The 14,357-nt window shown below is 40.8% G+C and overlaps 2 protein-coding genes across 2 annotated transcripts in view; both read right to left on the reverse strand.

Annotated features, from left to right (window-relative positions):
- Nucleotides 1-6,165, reverse strand: part of LOC145448490 (solute carrier family 22 member 4-like) — a 29,081-nt gene extending 22,916 nt beyond the window's left edge. The window contains exons 1-8 of the mRNA XM_080326881.1: nucleotides 5,091-6,165; nucleotides 4,803-5,027; nucleotides 4,394-4,494; nucleotides 4,010-4,164; nucleotides 3,779-3,950; nucleotides 3,588-3,708; nucleotides 3,409-3,527; nucleotides 2,956-3,154 (exon numbers count right to left, since the gene is read on the reverse strand). Coding sequence (XP_080183007.1) covers nucleotides 2,956-3,154; nucleotides 3,409-3,527; nucleotides 3,588-3,708; nucleotides 3,779-3,950; nucleotides 4,010-4,164; nucleotides 4,394-4,494; nucleotides 4,803-5,027; nucleotides 5,091-5,294 — 1,296 coding nt within the window. The 5' untranslated portion in view covers nucleotides 5,295-6,165. The remainder of the gene's footprint in view (nucleotides 1-2,955; nucleotides 3,155-3,408; nucleotides 3,528-3,587; nucleotides 3,709-3,778; nucleotides 3,951-4,009; nucleotides 4,165-4,393; nucleotides 4,495-4,802; nucleotides 5,028-5,090) is intronic.
- A 505-nt stretch (nucleotides 6,166-6,670) lies between these two features.
- On the reverse strand, nucleotides 6,671-14,357 carry LOC145448701 (organic cation/carnitine transporter 2-like). Its single transcript, XM_080327166.1, has 11 exons — nucleotides 14,003-14,357; nucleotides 13,704-13,925; nucleotides 13,529-13,629; nucleotides 10,820-10,974; nucleotides 10,572-10,743; nucleotides 9,905-10,025; nucleotides 9,726-9,844; nucleotides 9,436-9,650; nucleotides 9,018-9,200; nucleotides 8,812-8,950; nucleotides 6,671-8,268 (listed from the first exon to the last, which is right to left on the reverse strand). Exons 1-11 carry the CDS (start codon nucleotides 14,282-14,284, stop codon nucleotides 8,166-8,168), a joined length of 1,812 nt encoding a protein of 603 aa, XP_080183292.1. The 5' UTR covers nucleotides 14,285-14,357; the 3' UTR covers nucleotides 6,671-8,165.

A 14,357-nucleotide genomic window follows, 5' to 3' on the forward strand; every position in this document is an offset into this window, starting at 1 on the left:
CAGACAAACAGAAGTCCGCCAATGAGTCGATACAAAGTCTCGCTGTACGCAAATTAATGTACAACGACACTCCCCTTACAGCAGAACTGTTTTGTCTGGACGGGGGTGGTCACGATTCGTTTCCGGACCCGGCGCAGATTCCATCAGTTTTGGTTAAACCCGGACTGGATGCGGCCAAGTGTCTTTGAGAGTCGGATTTATGCTACATTTTACCAGCCTAATACATGGAAATACCAGGACTTCACGTGCGAGTCGGATTTTTTTGGACTTTGCTTTTGCAAACCTATAGTCGCAGTGGATTCCGATTTCGAAATCTCCCACTCATCTTTACACCTCACCGAAAGCAGGCTATAGATCGCATCACGTATGATCTGTCACAATTCATTCCCATTATTGCACCACCGAGCGCGTTTCAGCCAAATAAGGTCAGTCCACCCCGATGAAGCGCGCTACCCCGATTCGTCACTTGAATCTGACATCGTACTCGCAGTTACCGAGTTCAAACGGGAAATACGAGGCTTGAAAGGGATGACACAGCGATTCTCTGACGGTAACACCCCGCCGAACTAATATACCCTTAGCATGACATTGTAAATATGTTTGTAGGTGTTGACATAACAAGTGTTGAGGATATGTTACGGCACAGCTGATTGTCTACAGCGAAATGAGTCGCCCTCGAATGACAAGTGCGCTGTGAATTCGTGATCCATATCTATCGTAGAGACGTGCAAAGCATCAGTACGACAACAGATCGATTCAAGTTGTACATCATGTACAGCATACAAAATTAATATCCCTCGGTAAATTGCATATCATTTATAGGCACTGGTATGATTACGCTTGACCAGACGTGAAGCAGTAAAAACACCCCATCATAAATACATTGTTTGGATGGGACTGTCTGTCCTTATGAAGACGCTAGAACGCGGTATAGGTATGGAACAGCCACATTTGTTGCTTGCACCGAATACTAGGTGCGTAATACCGGGGGTTAACACGTTGGTGTGAGTAAAATTGAGAATCATCTATTTATTTAATTACTTATTATATTTATAATGTTACGTTATTTAAGCTAATCTATGTCGGGTCGCCTAATACAAATTTCTACTACGACATTCATTCTGATTCTCGGTATGACTCGGAATGACACACATATTTATAATAATAACAGATACATTGTTTGGTTGGGACTGTCTGTCCTTATGAAGACGCTAGAACGCGGTATAGGTATGGAACAGCCACATTTGTTGCTTGCACCGAATACTAGGTGCGTAATACCGGGGGTTAACACGTTGGTGTGAGTAAAATTGAGAATCATCTATTTATTTAATTACTTATTATATTTATAATGTTACGTTATTTAAGCTAATCTATGTCGGGTCGCCTAATACAAATTTCTACTACGACATTCATTCTGATTCTCGGTATGACTCGGAATGACACACATATTTATAATAATAACAGATACATTGTTTGGTTGGGACTGTCTGTCCTATATGAAGACGCTAGAACGCGGTAAAGTGTGGAACAGCAGTTGTTGCTTACACCAATCACTAGGTACGTACTACCGCAAGTTAACACGTTGATGCGAGCAAAATTGAGAATCAGCTATTTCTTTAATTACTTATTATATTCTTAATGTTACTTTATTTAAGTTAATCTATTTCGGGGGCGCCTAATACCTATCTCTAATACACGACATTCTTTCTGGTTCTCGGTGACGGTAACACTTCGCCGATTCAATCTGTCCGTAGTATGATGCTGCAAATATGCTCGGCGGTGTTGGCGTAACATGTGTTGAGGATATGTTACGGTACACGCGAACACAGCTGATTGTCTATAGCGAAATGAGTCGCTCTCGAACGACAAGTGCGTGGTGAGCTCGCGATCGATCGTACATACCGGTAAAGCATTAGTTCGACAACTGATCGATTCAAGTTGTACATCATGTACACTGTACAGCATACAAAAATAATATGCCGCGGTAAATTGTATATCATTTACAGACACCGGCATGATTACGCTTGACCAGACGTGAAGCAGTAAAAAGAACCCATCATAAATACATTGTTCGGTTGGGACTGTCTGTCCTAAGACGCTAGAAAGCGGTAAAGGTGTGGAACAGCAGTTGTTGCTTGCACCAATTACTAGGTACGTAATATCGGAAATTAACACGTTGATGCGAGTCAAACTGAGAATGAGCTATTTCTTTAATTACTTATTATATTATAAATGTTACTTTATTTAAGTTAATCTATATCGGGGGCGCCTAATACCTATTTCTAATACACGACATTCTGGTTCTCGATATGACTCAAAATGACACACATATTTATAACCAGATCAGATCATTTCTCCTTACTATTTAAGTCGACAACAAAGCAAGAGCAAGTGCGACAGTATGGAAAAGACTAGAAACGTCACTATGCACAGCCGAACGTATAGACACCTAAATCACGCACCAGGATCCCACCGATCAGGAGAAAACTTTATTGACGTCACGACCGGCAATTATTCCTATGCCCCACCGTACACGAAATCGAGTCAATCGCGAAACGACAAGTCAACCAGGGTGGTTTGACAGGCAATTATTCCCAAAGCCCCGTCACGAAATTGGACCACAAAACGATAGGTCAGGGCGATTTGTCGGCAGGCAACTATTACCAAGCCCAGGTCTCGTGTCCAGAGGTCAAGCGAGGTAAAATCAGGAGTGGAAAAGTACAAGTAGAATGACTCAAGTCTCATGTCTGAGTACAAAGGTCAATCCAGATTCTTTGTTCGTTTTCTCTCTATCGTTAATTATTCCCCCTTTTTTGATTGCCGCACACAGGGTCATAAAAGTATTGCTGCAAAATTGAGAATGAGCAAATTCTTTAATTACTTATTATATTGATAATCTTTGTTTGTTTATTATAAATCGCGAATGGGCGTCGATCGCCCAAACTATATACTACTAAGAATTATGCTTGAAATGCCACACGTTGACATCAGAAGAAGAGCCGCCCGTGGTCTTCCAAGGTACTTTAGAAGGGAAAATCCGATAATGCACGCAGGGAATTCCGCTACACCACCGAGGAATAGATTGATAAAACGATCGCTGCTAAAATCCGAGGAGTATATAGAAATTGCGTAGTACAACATCGACGTAACAATCCTGCGAATGTAAGTTATAAATCAAATAGGCGACTTCGATTATGACAGGTAAAAAGCATTGGGCTGACAGAAAAAATACCAGATGAATTGTGATGTGTTAGGATGATATGTTGGAGACGAGTCGAGCATTGAACTTGACAACGCAGGGTTCATTTCAAATATTAGCCCATCGGTACTTAATCGTGAGTCGAAGACCGACCCGTGGTCATGTGAAATACTGCTAAACAGCGTATGTATATTCAAATTCATACTAACCATCCATACACCGCAGCACAATATCTCGTCGCTATACCCGATCGGAATAACACCCGAATTGTTTCTATGATTCCAGAAGACGTGATGTTACTTTTGGACATGATTCGGTTACCTCCCATCTGAATAAAATAATAATAATACCAGGCCCATAGCTTGAAAGCAACGAAGGGAAATGTTACTTGCAATGCCTCCTGAAATATTTCCTCTCTCTTGTTTACTCTGGCGATCAGCCGAAGGCATTTTATTGCGTCTCTGCTCCTGCCTTTCTGCGCCAGCCATCGCGGAGACTCCGGGAAAAACCTCGGAATTAAGGCGTTACGTAGCAACTGCTCAATTATCGTGTAAGAAAATTAGGCAATTGGCTTCTTACCAGCAACATGGAACATACAAAATAGAACCAATACCAGCCATAACCCCTATGAACGACCTCCATTGTCGGAAAAAGTACGCAACAAAGGCGATTACGCAGTAGCCTGCCGAGAAGGAGTACGTGGATGATATCGTCATGAAGTTACGCCATTTGTAGTCGGTGACTTCAGCCACTGCAGAAGATGATTAATAATCTGTTCGAAGGAGGTGTTTAGGATATTTTTCGCCTTACTCAGTACGAATCCGATGACATAATTCATCAGGCCACACACTCCGCTTAATAAAATTCCAGCGCAATAAGCGGGAAAGTTCCATGCCAAAGCGCATACAATTTGCGATATGATTTGCACGACGCTTGCAATTATGAAAATCGGTCTGCGACCGTACCTGTAAAAATATTCGAAAACACTATCGAAATTCTCCATTGAGCCGCTACCATATGGTACAATTTTACATAGTTGGAAAATTAGTTGGAGGACCACTGGATCCCAACAATATCGCATTGTGTATATACACAACGAAGATGAAGCAGTTTTACAGCTGAACTCATGCCATGTCACAAAAGTCGTTCGGCACCATACCATCTCTTTCCACTTTCATTGCATGCTTTGCTTACCAATCAGCCGTGATGCCGAGAAAGGAACCTATCGCCATTCCAAAATGGTAAAAGGAGACTCCTAGTGGCGCCTTCCAATCATCATCGCAGACCATGGCAAACTGCATAATATCATCCATTAAGATTCAAAGTGTCAAATTCATAAGATATAGCATCAATTATTTTTGTTTCATCACCATTATGGTTATTTCTTATCATTTCAAAACACTACACCTCGACTCGGTAAGCTGAGTACATCCCTATATGCCCGTAATGTCTCAGTGGGCCAAGAAAGCCCCCCCCCACAATTTATCAGCGTGGAGTGCGCGGACTACATTATTAAGGAATGCCGTTATGGATATTCGTTCTCCTGAATACGCATACGCATGGTCGTAATTCCTACCACGACCTCGATTGACAAACGATTTACCTCCATCGTAGCAGTTCTCTCCGCTTCCGTGAAAGCGTAAGTCAATCCGTAAGGGCAGTCAATCACATGAGTATTATTTGTCCCGTTAAATCTTTCGGCCCAAGTCTCCACCGGATATTGACTGTACGTTCTGTTGTAAATTTTGCATTCACTGGGTCCCCATCTTCCTTTTTGATTGCGCTCAAGCGGTATGATAGTGGATACAATATCTGTGAAGTCCGCATTCTGGAAGAAATCGTATTGCAAGCACATCCACCATCTATACTGCGTACGCTTGTCAGTACTTACACTTCCATTAATGTAACTGAGGTATTCTGGAGGATACGTGCAATGGTGGTGCGGCTCAAATTGAGAGAATACAAAATGCAGAGCGATGAAAGCATTAGGGATAGCAGCGCAAAACGATAATAATAATATCAGTTTTTGATATCGACCCCAGCTGCCTGCTGCTTCCAATGCTTCTTCAATATCCAGACCTTCCTTCGTCCGCATGTTGCCGATTTGAAGTGCATATATTTAATATGCTTTACCTTACGACACATTAAGCTTGCAAGTATTTATAAACGCATTCTGAATTATGTCATGTACAATATAAAGCGATACAAAGTTTAATCTGTTTGTTGTGAATATAAATTTAATTGTCTATGATTACATTCCCAGATCATGCTTTCCCATCGAGATCTCTCGGTTAGTCACCATTCGCAGCTAATCGTGGCAATGTTGGTCTGGAGTCCGCACAACATCTCGAACTAAAAGCATGTAAGTTAAACTCTATATTGCCCCCATACGGACATGTGATATATACTTCTAGCGATCCGGTATAGTGGGGCAGTGGTTCTCAATTAACGAAGTGGTGTTACGGTCCTGTATGTATAGGCATTGTATGTATAGTATCTTTTAAATTATGGTATAAATATTCTTCTTCGGGATATCCAGGACGCGTGCCAACTGTATTTGGTATTTATCTTCACTAAATAATCTTTTGGGCCGTTCTGCCATCGTTGGAGGCAATAGACACCAGCCAAGCCACACATAGAAATTTAGGCGGCCGTGGGACACGGGACACGCATCTGATCGGGGGAAGCACAGCATTGAGCATTTGTTGTGATGATAAGGAGAAGCACTTGATCATACTCATACCTTGAAAGCAGTTGTTCCTAAGGTCTCGAGCTGTCGACATTCTTTATATGCATTGAATGATGTATATACCGACTCCGTAGTCCGTATAAGTCTAATCTAGCGAAGCATCGTTATTTGTTATACATGTACAGTACAGTAGCCTACATTATACATGATGATTGATCTCTGTTGTACAAGTCCGAGATTCATGAACACTCTTATAAACGCAGATTTATCGTCGTTCAGGATGATATTGTCAAAATCCCCCACTAAAAAGTCAAAACTTATCTAATTCGTTCAACTAGATATCAATTAAACATGTAACAAACAAACCGCACGCGTATACATCTCCCACGAATTATACCGCTTAGTAAGTTAATACAGAAGAAATTTGTAAGGAGTATACGGTTCTTGAGACGAAAAATATTCCCATACAGGATCGGTCCTTATCACTTCAGCGACAAACGTATCGATGTGGTGTAACGATGCGGGTTTAACAAACCACAAATAAATTCCAAGTTCGTATGGCGCCTCGTGGAAGGTAGGCTGCATGGTTATCCAATATTTTGAAACCAAGATCTACTTCTTCGGAACTGATATATTTCTTCCCAGGACTAGTTCAGTCGCGTTACCACACTGGGTGCCGAAGCACCAATCTCCGCTTCGAGGCTCGGGAATATTAACCCTTTCGGATTCCACAGGTACGACGAAGACGGCAACGTTCCCTGATCGTTCCTTCGGATCGTGTGACAAATGTTAACTGCGGCTGTTTACAGGAAACCCTTCTGCCCTTCGAGATTAAAAGCTCTAATTTGAATATTTGCTACTGCCACCAAGGGTGACTCATCTGGTCCTTACGGAAGACCTGGCGCCGGCGGGCACCGCGTTGGTAACCCTCTGGCCTACCATAACGAATTCAGTATGCTCAGGATTTGGGTTGAATTTAAAACATGGGGTGTTTGAAAGCAGTTTTTAAAGCATGTTTTGAACAGTGTTTTTAAAAAATGCTATTTCAAAAAAAATGGTTTATTTTTCAAAGTTTGTATAATTATGTCATAATTGTCGAAATTCTTACGAAAAAATACAACAACAACAAATATGAGCCTTGGGGCGACTTGCACTAGATACATTCGAGGTATACGATATGGAATGGTTGGAACTCTCGAGATCATCATCGGTTCAACGCTTATGGCACCTAGTTACATATAACTGGAACGGAATGTATGTTTGAGTTGAGTTTTCCGTTGATAATTCTCGGATTATCCTTGATCAGTTGATAATCCGATGATTATCAACGAAAAACTCCAATAACTCCGCTTCTACTAGTTGGAATTCACTCAAATTTGTTTTGCATCGTCTCTGAAGACAGCTCAACAATTTCATGGGGTTGACAGAAAAATTTGGAATTTTTTTTTAATTTTCCTGTATAAATTAAAATTTTTAATTGGATCCGCGGAGCCCTATACTTGTTAGAATTGAACCAAATTTGGTGTGCAGCGTTTTTTAGGGTAACCTGACAATTTAATCAGTGAATGGCTGGAATCCGGAAAAAAAAGTTATTTTTGAACAGCCCTAATGTACACAAGACAGATGGCGCTTGCACGATAATTGATCTAAATTTGTACTAAAAGTCGGGGGGAGTGGTCCGCGGGGTCGGTGACGGTGCAGAAGGGATCTGCGAAGACAAAAAGGTTGAGAACCACTCATCTACAGTGTTTCGACTCCAATCTTTGGCATTGGTATAAACATTGTCAGCTGTGAAATTTTGTAGCATTTTTGGGGATACTTGAAAATTCCTGCAACGCTTGTTTGAAAGCATAACGTTTTCTCTTATCCTGACGATAGCATCCAGAAGTTGTGGCTGCATTCGGACTCTTGTCGTCGTTTTCACTGAAGTGACAAGGGAGAATATTCTCTCCACAAGCATTGGCCCATGGCGAGGGTGAAATTCTGCGACATCATGTCTAAATAATAGTAATAAGACTTTTCAGTATCAATTTCCGAAAGGCGTTTATTTAAAAAGCTAATTTGATAGTATATGCCAACTGCTGCCAAACGGAGCCAAATATTGAAACTAAAAAGAGCCAAGGAACCGAACAAACTTTTTTGAGCCAACTGCCTCTAAAAGAACCAATCTGGCAACCCTGTTACCCATACAGCACTATCTGGACGATATTCGGGACGCATATTATATGCTATAGCAATTTAGCGACATATTCCATATCCTGTTGTCACCAAAATACATTAGTCCAAAATCGATTCTTTTTCTTCTTGGGAGGCGGGAATCTTTTGTCGGGTATGAGATGTCGTCTTCGGAAATGATTTGAAAAGATGCCACCGGTAAAATCTGAAATCATGGTATACATAGAAATCTCCTCTGCGTGATGATAAATTTCTATAACATGATCTGACCTGAATCATACTTATACGAATGTGAAATCTGATTTTTTGACCTGATGGTCATCTACCTCGTGGTTATCAAAAGTTTGTTTACTTGTCAATCTCAATTTCGAAATTCCATCGTTATGTAGGCTAGGGCCATGAATGGCGCCCACGTCGAATTAGGAAACTAGATTTTACGACCCCCGTCCGACGTGTTCACCTTGAATTTGAAAGAAGTATAGCGTAGATAGCGCAAACAAATTGTTTCTCAGAGTGAAAATGTTTGCCTTTGGCCGTTGGCTTGGCTATACTGCGGTCATTTACACCTAGCCCATACGTTCGATTCATCCACTTCGATTCAGACTGACTTATTTTGACTTCGGTCAGACTTGAGATCTCAACCAATTCAATTCGGCTGCTCTGCATCACTTGGGTTACACGATACGTATTGTAAATAGCAATATGATTGCTATAGTTATCGCCTATGAAACAAATACTTCTTTTTTACCTTTTGTTTTGTCTTGCCTCTTCAACAGTATCGGGCATGGCAACACCGAGAGTTTCAGGAACATACATAACTCCAAGTATACCAGAAATTATGGTTGCGACTCCCATGAATACGTTCGGAGCGAAATAATTGTACTTTCCTGCAAGTCGAGATATAGCGTTTCGTTGTCGAGAATATAGGCTACTCATCAATAACGAGGGACGTACTAGTATACATCAAATACGGCGTGCCGAATGATCCAATGCGCGCGACTGCGGAACAAATGCTGATGGCTGCACTTCTCTGCAGGGTAGGAACTATTTCGGTTGACATCAAATACCAGGTGAAAAAGACTGCTGAAATGGATGCCTTTCCCAGTATTGCGAAAATGGTTGATGTCAATGGCAGTTCTGTAAAATAGGCATTGGAAATGCAAGTAAGATTAGGCAAGGGTATATATTTTATCCTAACACTAACTTAATGGACGCTATTTCCATTTCCCGAAACCTATATCACTGCATTGGGGAATATTCATCGAAATGCCATAATGCCAAACTCTATTTAAGACATTCGAAATAGATAAGTTTTATACAGTTCGGGCGCTTATTTCGATAGCCAAAGCGACACTTTGCGTTACATCCTTACCTGATGGTAGAAACGGCAGAGAAATGCTTGAAATGCCGCAAATAATCATCAACAATAGGACTGTTCGTGGCCTCCCAAAATACTTCATTAACGGCAAAACGAGTACGTATGCCGGAGTCTCAGCCAAACCTCCGAATAAGCAATTGAGAAATCGGTCATCGCTGAAGTCGGCCGAGTAAATCGTGAATGCGAAGTATACTGATGAAGTGATGAGCCTGTTGTGAAAATACTGTTGCTTACTAACGAACAACAATGCGCCCGCTGGCATACATAAATTTATCGTTACCCACCACCCATACACAACCGTGCAAAATCTGGTAGCTATTCCACTTTTGAAAAGTACTCGGGTAGTCTCCGTGATACCTGTGGACGGCACATTTCCTTTACACGTGACGCAACTATGCGCATTCTGCAGAAAGTTTCAGGGCAGTAAGTACAATGTGTTAGGGAAAGAGTTATTGAAATTTACCTTCAGAGCTTTTTCTAAGCGCTCCTCTCTGTCATTTTGTTTCGCGATCACACGGAGATATCTTATCGCGTCATCACTTCTCCCCTTTTGGGCCAACCAACGTGGCGACTCCGGAAAGAACCTTAAGAATTCACGACATCACACACACTGTTCGCAACTCCGTGGCATTATTATTATATTCTTTATTCACAGTAAGAAACTGGTCAATACACACAAAATCCGGGGAGCAACCTTATTATTATTATCACAAACATGAGTGGTGCTTTTTTATTATTATTATCACAAACATGAGTTGTGCTTTTCGCCATTCATGGCCTTGTGCACCACGGTCGTCAGGAAATTCAAATCAAGCAGTATCTAAATGAACTTATTACAACTTATCACGAACTCAGCGACGGCGGTGGACAATTGCGATGACGAGAGTAGGTTGCGTATGGTGAACGGTACATGTAACTGATTGAAATAGGTTATTAAAAATGATCGATGAAAGTCGTATTTAATGCACGACATCAAACTCCGTGACATGAACGTAGCCTATATATAACGAGGGGGTAAGACGCCATTCATATTATTTTACCCAATGATCGAATCTTGAAGCCGTGGCACTAGCTACACTTTATTTGCCCCAATTTGCTATACTAGGCTATATTATGTTTTAAATGCTCACCAACAGCAAGGAAAATACAGTAAAGCTCCTGCGGCGCTCATAACACCAAGAAAAATTCGCCACTTTGGGAAAGCGTACGCGAATAAGGCGACGCTGCAGTATCCAGCACTGAATCCGAAGAAAGATGAAATGGTGATGAAATTACGCCATCTATATCCCGTCACTTCAGTCACTGTAAGTACAAGTGGTGGTGTTTATTAAAATTGCCGCTTCAGTTACTAGCATGAACTGCATCATCTGTGTATTACCGAGTACGAAACATAAAAGATAATTCGTGAGTCCGAATACACCAACCAAGACGATCGCGATGCAGTACACAATGTAATTCCAAGACAGCGCACAGATCGCTTGAGCCGTTACTTGTAGCACGCAGGAAATGATGAATATTGGTCTGCGACCGTACCTTTGAATGTATTGTACTAGTGTACTTAAATAAATATAATTAGTGCCTAATTATACACGAGAGCGCGACCAGCAGTCCATTCTGCGGAATGAAGTTTGGTGCAATACTCCGAAATTCCATTCGGAATTAATTGTCTTTATTAACGTATAGCTGTGATGCAGCATGTACGATAACGTCAGGTGATTATCATTAGGGCGATTTTTTTTTGACACGTCAAAAAAAGTCAAAATTAGGTCAAAATTGTAGCGTTAGGTCAAAAAATGTCAAATTTTTTACAAAGTTTAGTTTTACAACCGGCATTTTGTTTGTATCGTAGATTTTGCACTGTGGGTGAACTTATCATTTGACATTTTACAGCTTGTAGCCTACTTTATAGGCCTACCGTTGTCGACGGCCCATTGTCTGCTCATTGTGAGTCATAAACATTCAAATGAAACAAATTGGTTGACATGGTGTTATGCAGAACGTACCGCAATATCCCAACTGAAGCAAGACTAAGTGGGCATTGCATGGTTCTTATATCAAGAAACGCATGATGAAAAATCGTGATGTAGACACCATTGCCAGAATGAAGCAACACTAGCGTTACCATATTTTAGAATCGGGAAAAGAGGACACTTTTTCAAAATTTTCAAACTTTAAATACTGAAGTAAAATCCGGAAAAAAGGTAATTTTACACAACATTGTGGTTGGTTGACTAAAAATAAGGTCTTCACTTTCGTTCGAACCACGAATTTCCTATTTAGCGTCATCTATGCCCATTTTCACTCGATTCTATGCAATATCTTAGCTCTAAAAGCTGTAATTGAAGACGAATTGCCAAAAAGGAGTACAGTCCATTTAGGCGTCCTCGGAGGAAATTTTCAAAAACCCGAAAAAGGAGGACAAATCCTCCAAAAAAAGGACGTATGGTAACCCTAACACGGTTTGTCAGCAGCAGTCTACGCACAACTTCGGTGTTGTCAGCCAACAACTGCTGCTGTTGAACGTTCTTTCTCCATTCTTGGCAAGTTACTTAGTAAAGACACTTTCTACCCGAGAATGTAGGCAAGTATCTTTCGTTGTACTACATATTTTTTTTTCTACCATAATGCGTAATGTAACTACTGGAATTCTTCACAGGGCCAGATTTCGTTAAAATAAAGTTTTTTCATGTAAAATATTTTTAAGGTAAAAAATGTCCGAATTTTGATTTTTTAGAGAGAGAGAGAGAGAGAGAGTCTTTATTTTCATCGAACCAAAATACATAACAAACGGCAGTGATGGTGGTACAGAAAATATGCGTGCACAGTATTCGGTATTAGATAGGAATGATCGATAAGACCGTGAAGGTCATCTAGTCTGATCACACCAGCATCAAACAGGTACACTTGACTCTGAACAGTCTGGCTGTAAAAAATGTTTAGTTAAGAAAGGAAAATAGAAAAAAAATCAAACAATGGTAGCAATGATCAATGAAGCAATGTCTGGGCGAGGTAGGGCAACAGTGTTAGTGTAACGACAAGAGGTGGTCAAGTAGGGCTTTTTTGAATCTATTATAAGGCAATTCACGGATATGTGGTGGTAATGCATTCCAGATGATAGGTCCCGAGTAGTCGATAGATCTCTTAGTTAGGTTGCTATTGGGTGGGGGTAAGTAGATGTTTCCTTTAGACGAGGATCTCGTGTAATGGGAATGGACATGTTTAGCAGGTATGAAAAAGTCATCAAACACAGGAGGCAGACTATTGGAAAAATATTTGTGAACAACTTTTGATACTTCGAAGCGATATAGTTCATCAACTCGCAAAATTCGATGCTTACGGTAGTAAGGCGATAAATTGGTACGTAAAGGTACAGATGAGATCAACCGTATCGCACGGTTTTGCAGGGTTCGAATTCTGCACAAAAATGTTGTGCATGCATTTCCCCATACTACGATTCCATATTGCAGATGAGAGTGGAAAAGAGAGAAGTAGATGGTTCGTAGTACTGATCTGGAAACCAAAGATTGGAGACGGGTCATTATTCCCACACACCGAGCTAGTTTTGATATTGTGCATTCAATATGCTGCTTCCAAGACAATTTGGAATCAATGGTGACGCCGAGATATTTTGCTGAGTCACATATTGAAATTTGTTTATGATTGATGTTCACAGTGAAATTATGACTGGCATTATTTAAAACGAGCATCTCGGTCTTATCTGCATTCAAACTTAGTTTGTTTGCTTGGAGCCATCTCGGCACTTTTAGGTCAACATCTTCCGTTTTTTAGGTAAAAAATAGCCCAATTATCATATAGTCAGCGGCTCTGTTATTTTCGTTCGCTTAATACTCACAATGCACAATGCGATATAAGCCTACACAAGATACAATGTGATGTCACAAACAGAATGGAGGGTGTCGAAACGTCGAGGAATGGTTAATAGCGTAAATCGCTTTGTATGGGTGAGCCCCGTCACTCAAATTTAACGCTAATCGTTTCTATAGCTATAAACACGTAGAGCAAAGCACACTTGACATATACTATCATAATCACTACGGTATCTTTATGAGAAATACATATTCTTTACCAATCGCCCAATACTCCCGAAAATGGTGCGACCATCATTCCCACTTGGTACATAGAAACTGCGACAGGTGCTTTCCAATCGTCATCGCAAATCATGGAGAACTGTCATTGTTCAAAGATCACCGACATGTGTATGCCCATACGAATAGCAGAGGTTAACACATCAGCTGACTTACATCCATAACAGCAGTTCTTTCAGTATCTGACAAAATCCACGTTATTCCATTGTTACAATTTATCGCGGTCGAACTATTGTCGCTTTTGAAATATTGCGGCCATGCCAGTACTGGATATTCACTGTAATTTCTGTCGTAGATTTTACATTGACTTTTCACCCATATATTTTTGTCATTCAGCTCCAGAGGAATGATTGTCGAAACGATATCTTGAGTTGAAACCTGTGTTGCCACGTTACTGATCACTAGCTATATAATTTCATATATTTATGTCCTTGCAACAGCAATTTTATACTCACATTCACGTTGGTTGATTTGTTGACATATTCCGCCGGATAACTGCAGTGGTGATAAGGTTCATATTGGGAAAATAAAACATTGATAGCAGCGAATGCGTTGGGAACAGCGGAGACAAATGACAAGATCAGCATATATTTTTGAAACCGACCCCAATTACCTGCTGCCTCCAAAGCAACCTCAATATCCAAACCCTCGTGGATATCCATTTCGCTATTCAGTACAACGAACGTAAGAACCTGAATTGTCAGCTCTAGCCTCTCACGAGTTACGAGTCCTTGCATTTATGTTTATACCAGTACGATTATACCTTACGGCTATAGCGTAAAGCAGCAATAATCTTGACTATCTCGAACC

The sequence above is a fragment of the Botryllus schlosseri genome, chromosome 10 (assembly GCF_051294905.1).
Source record: "Botryllus schlosseri isolate E-star chromosome 10, Bs_hap1, whole genome shotgun sequence".
Classification (NCBI taxonomy): domain Eukaryota; kingdom Metazoa; phylum Chordata; class Ascidiacea; order Stolidobranchia; family Styelidae; genus Botryllus; species Botryllus schlosseri.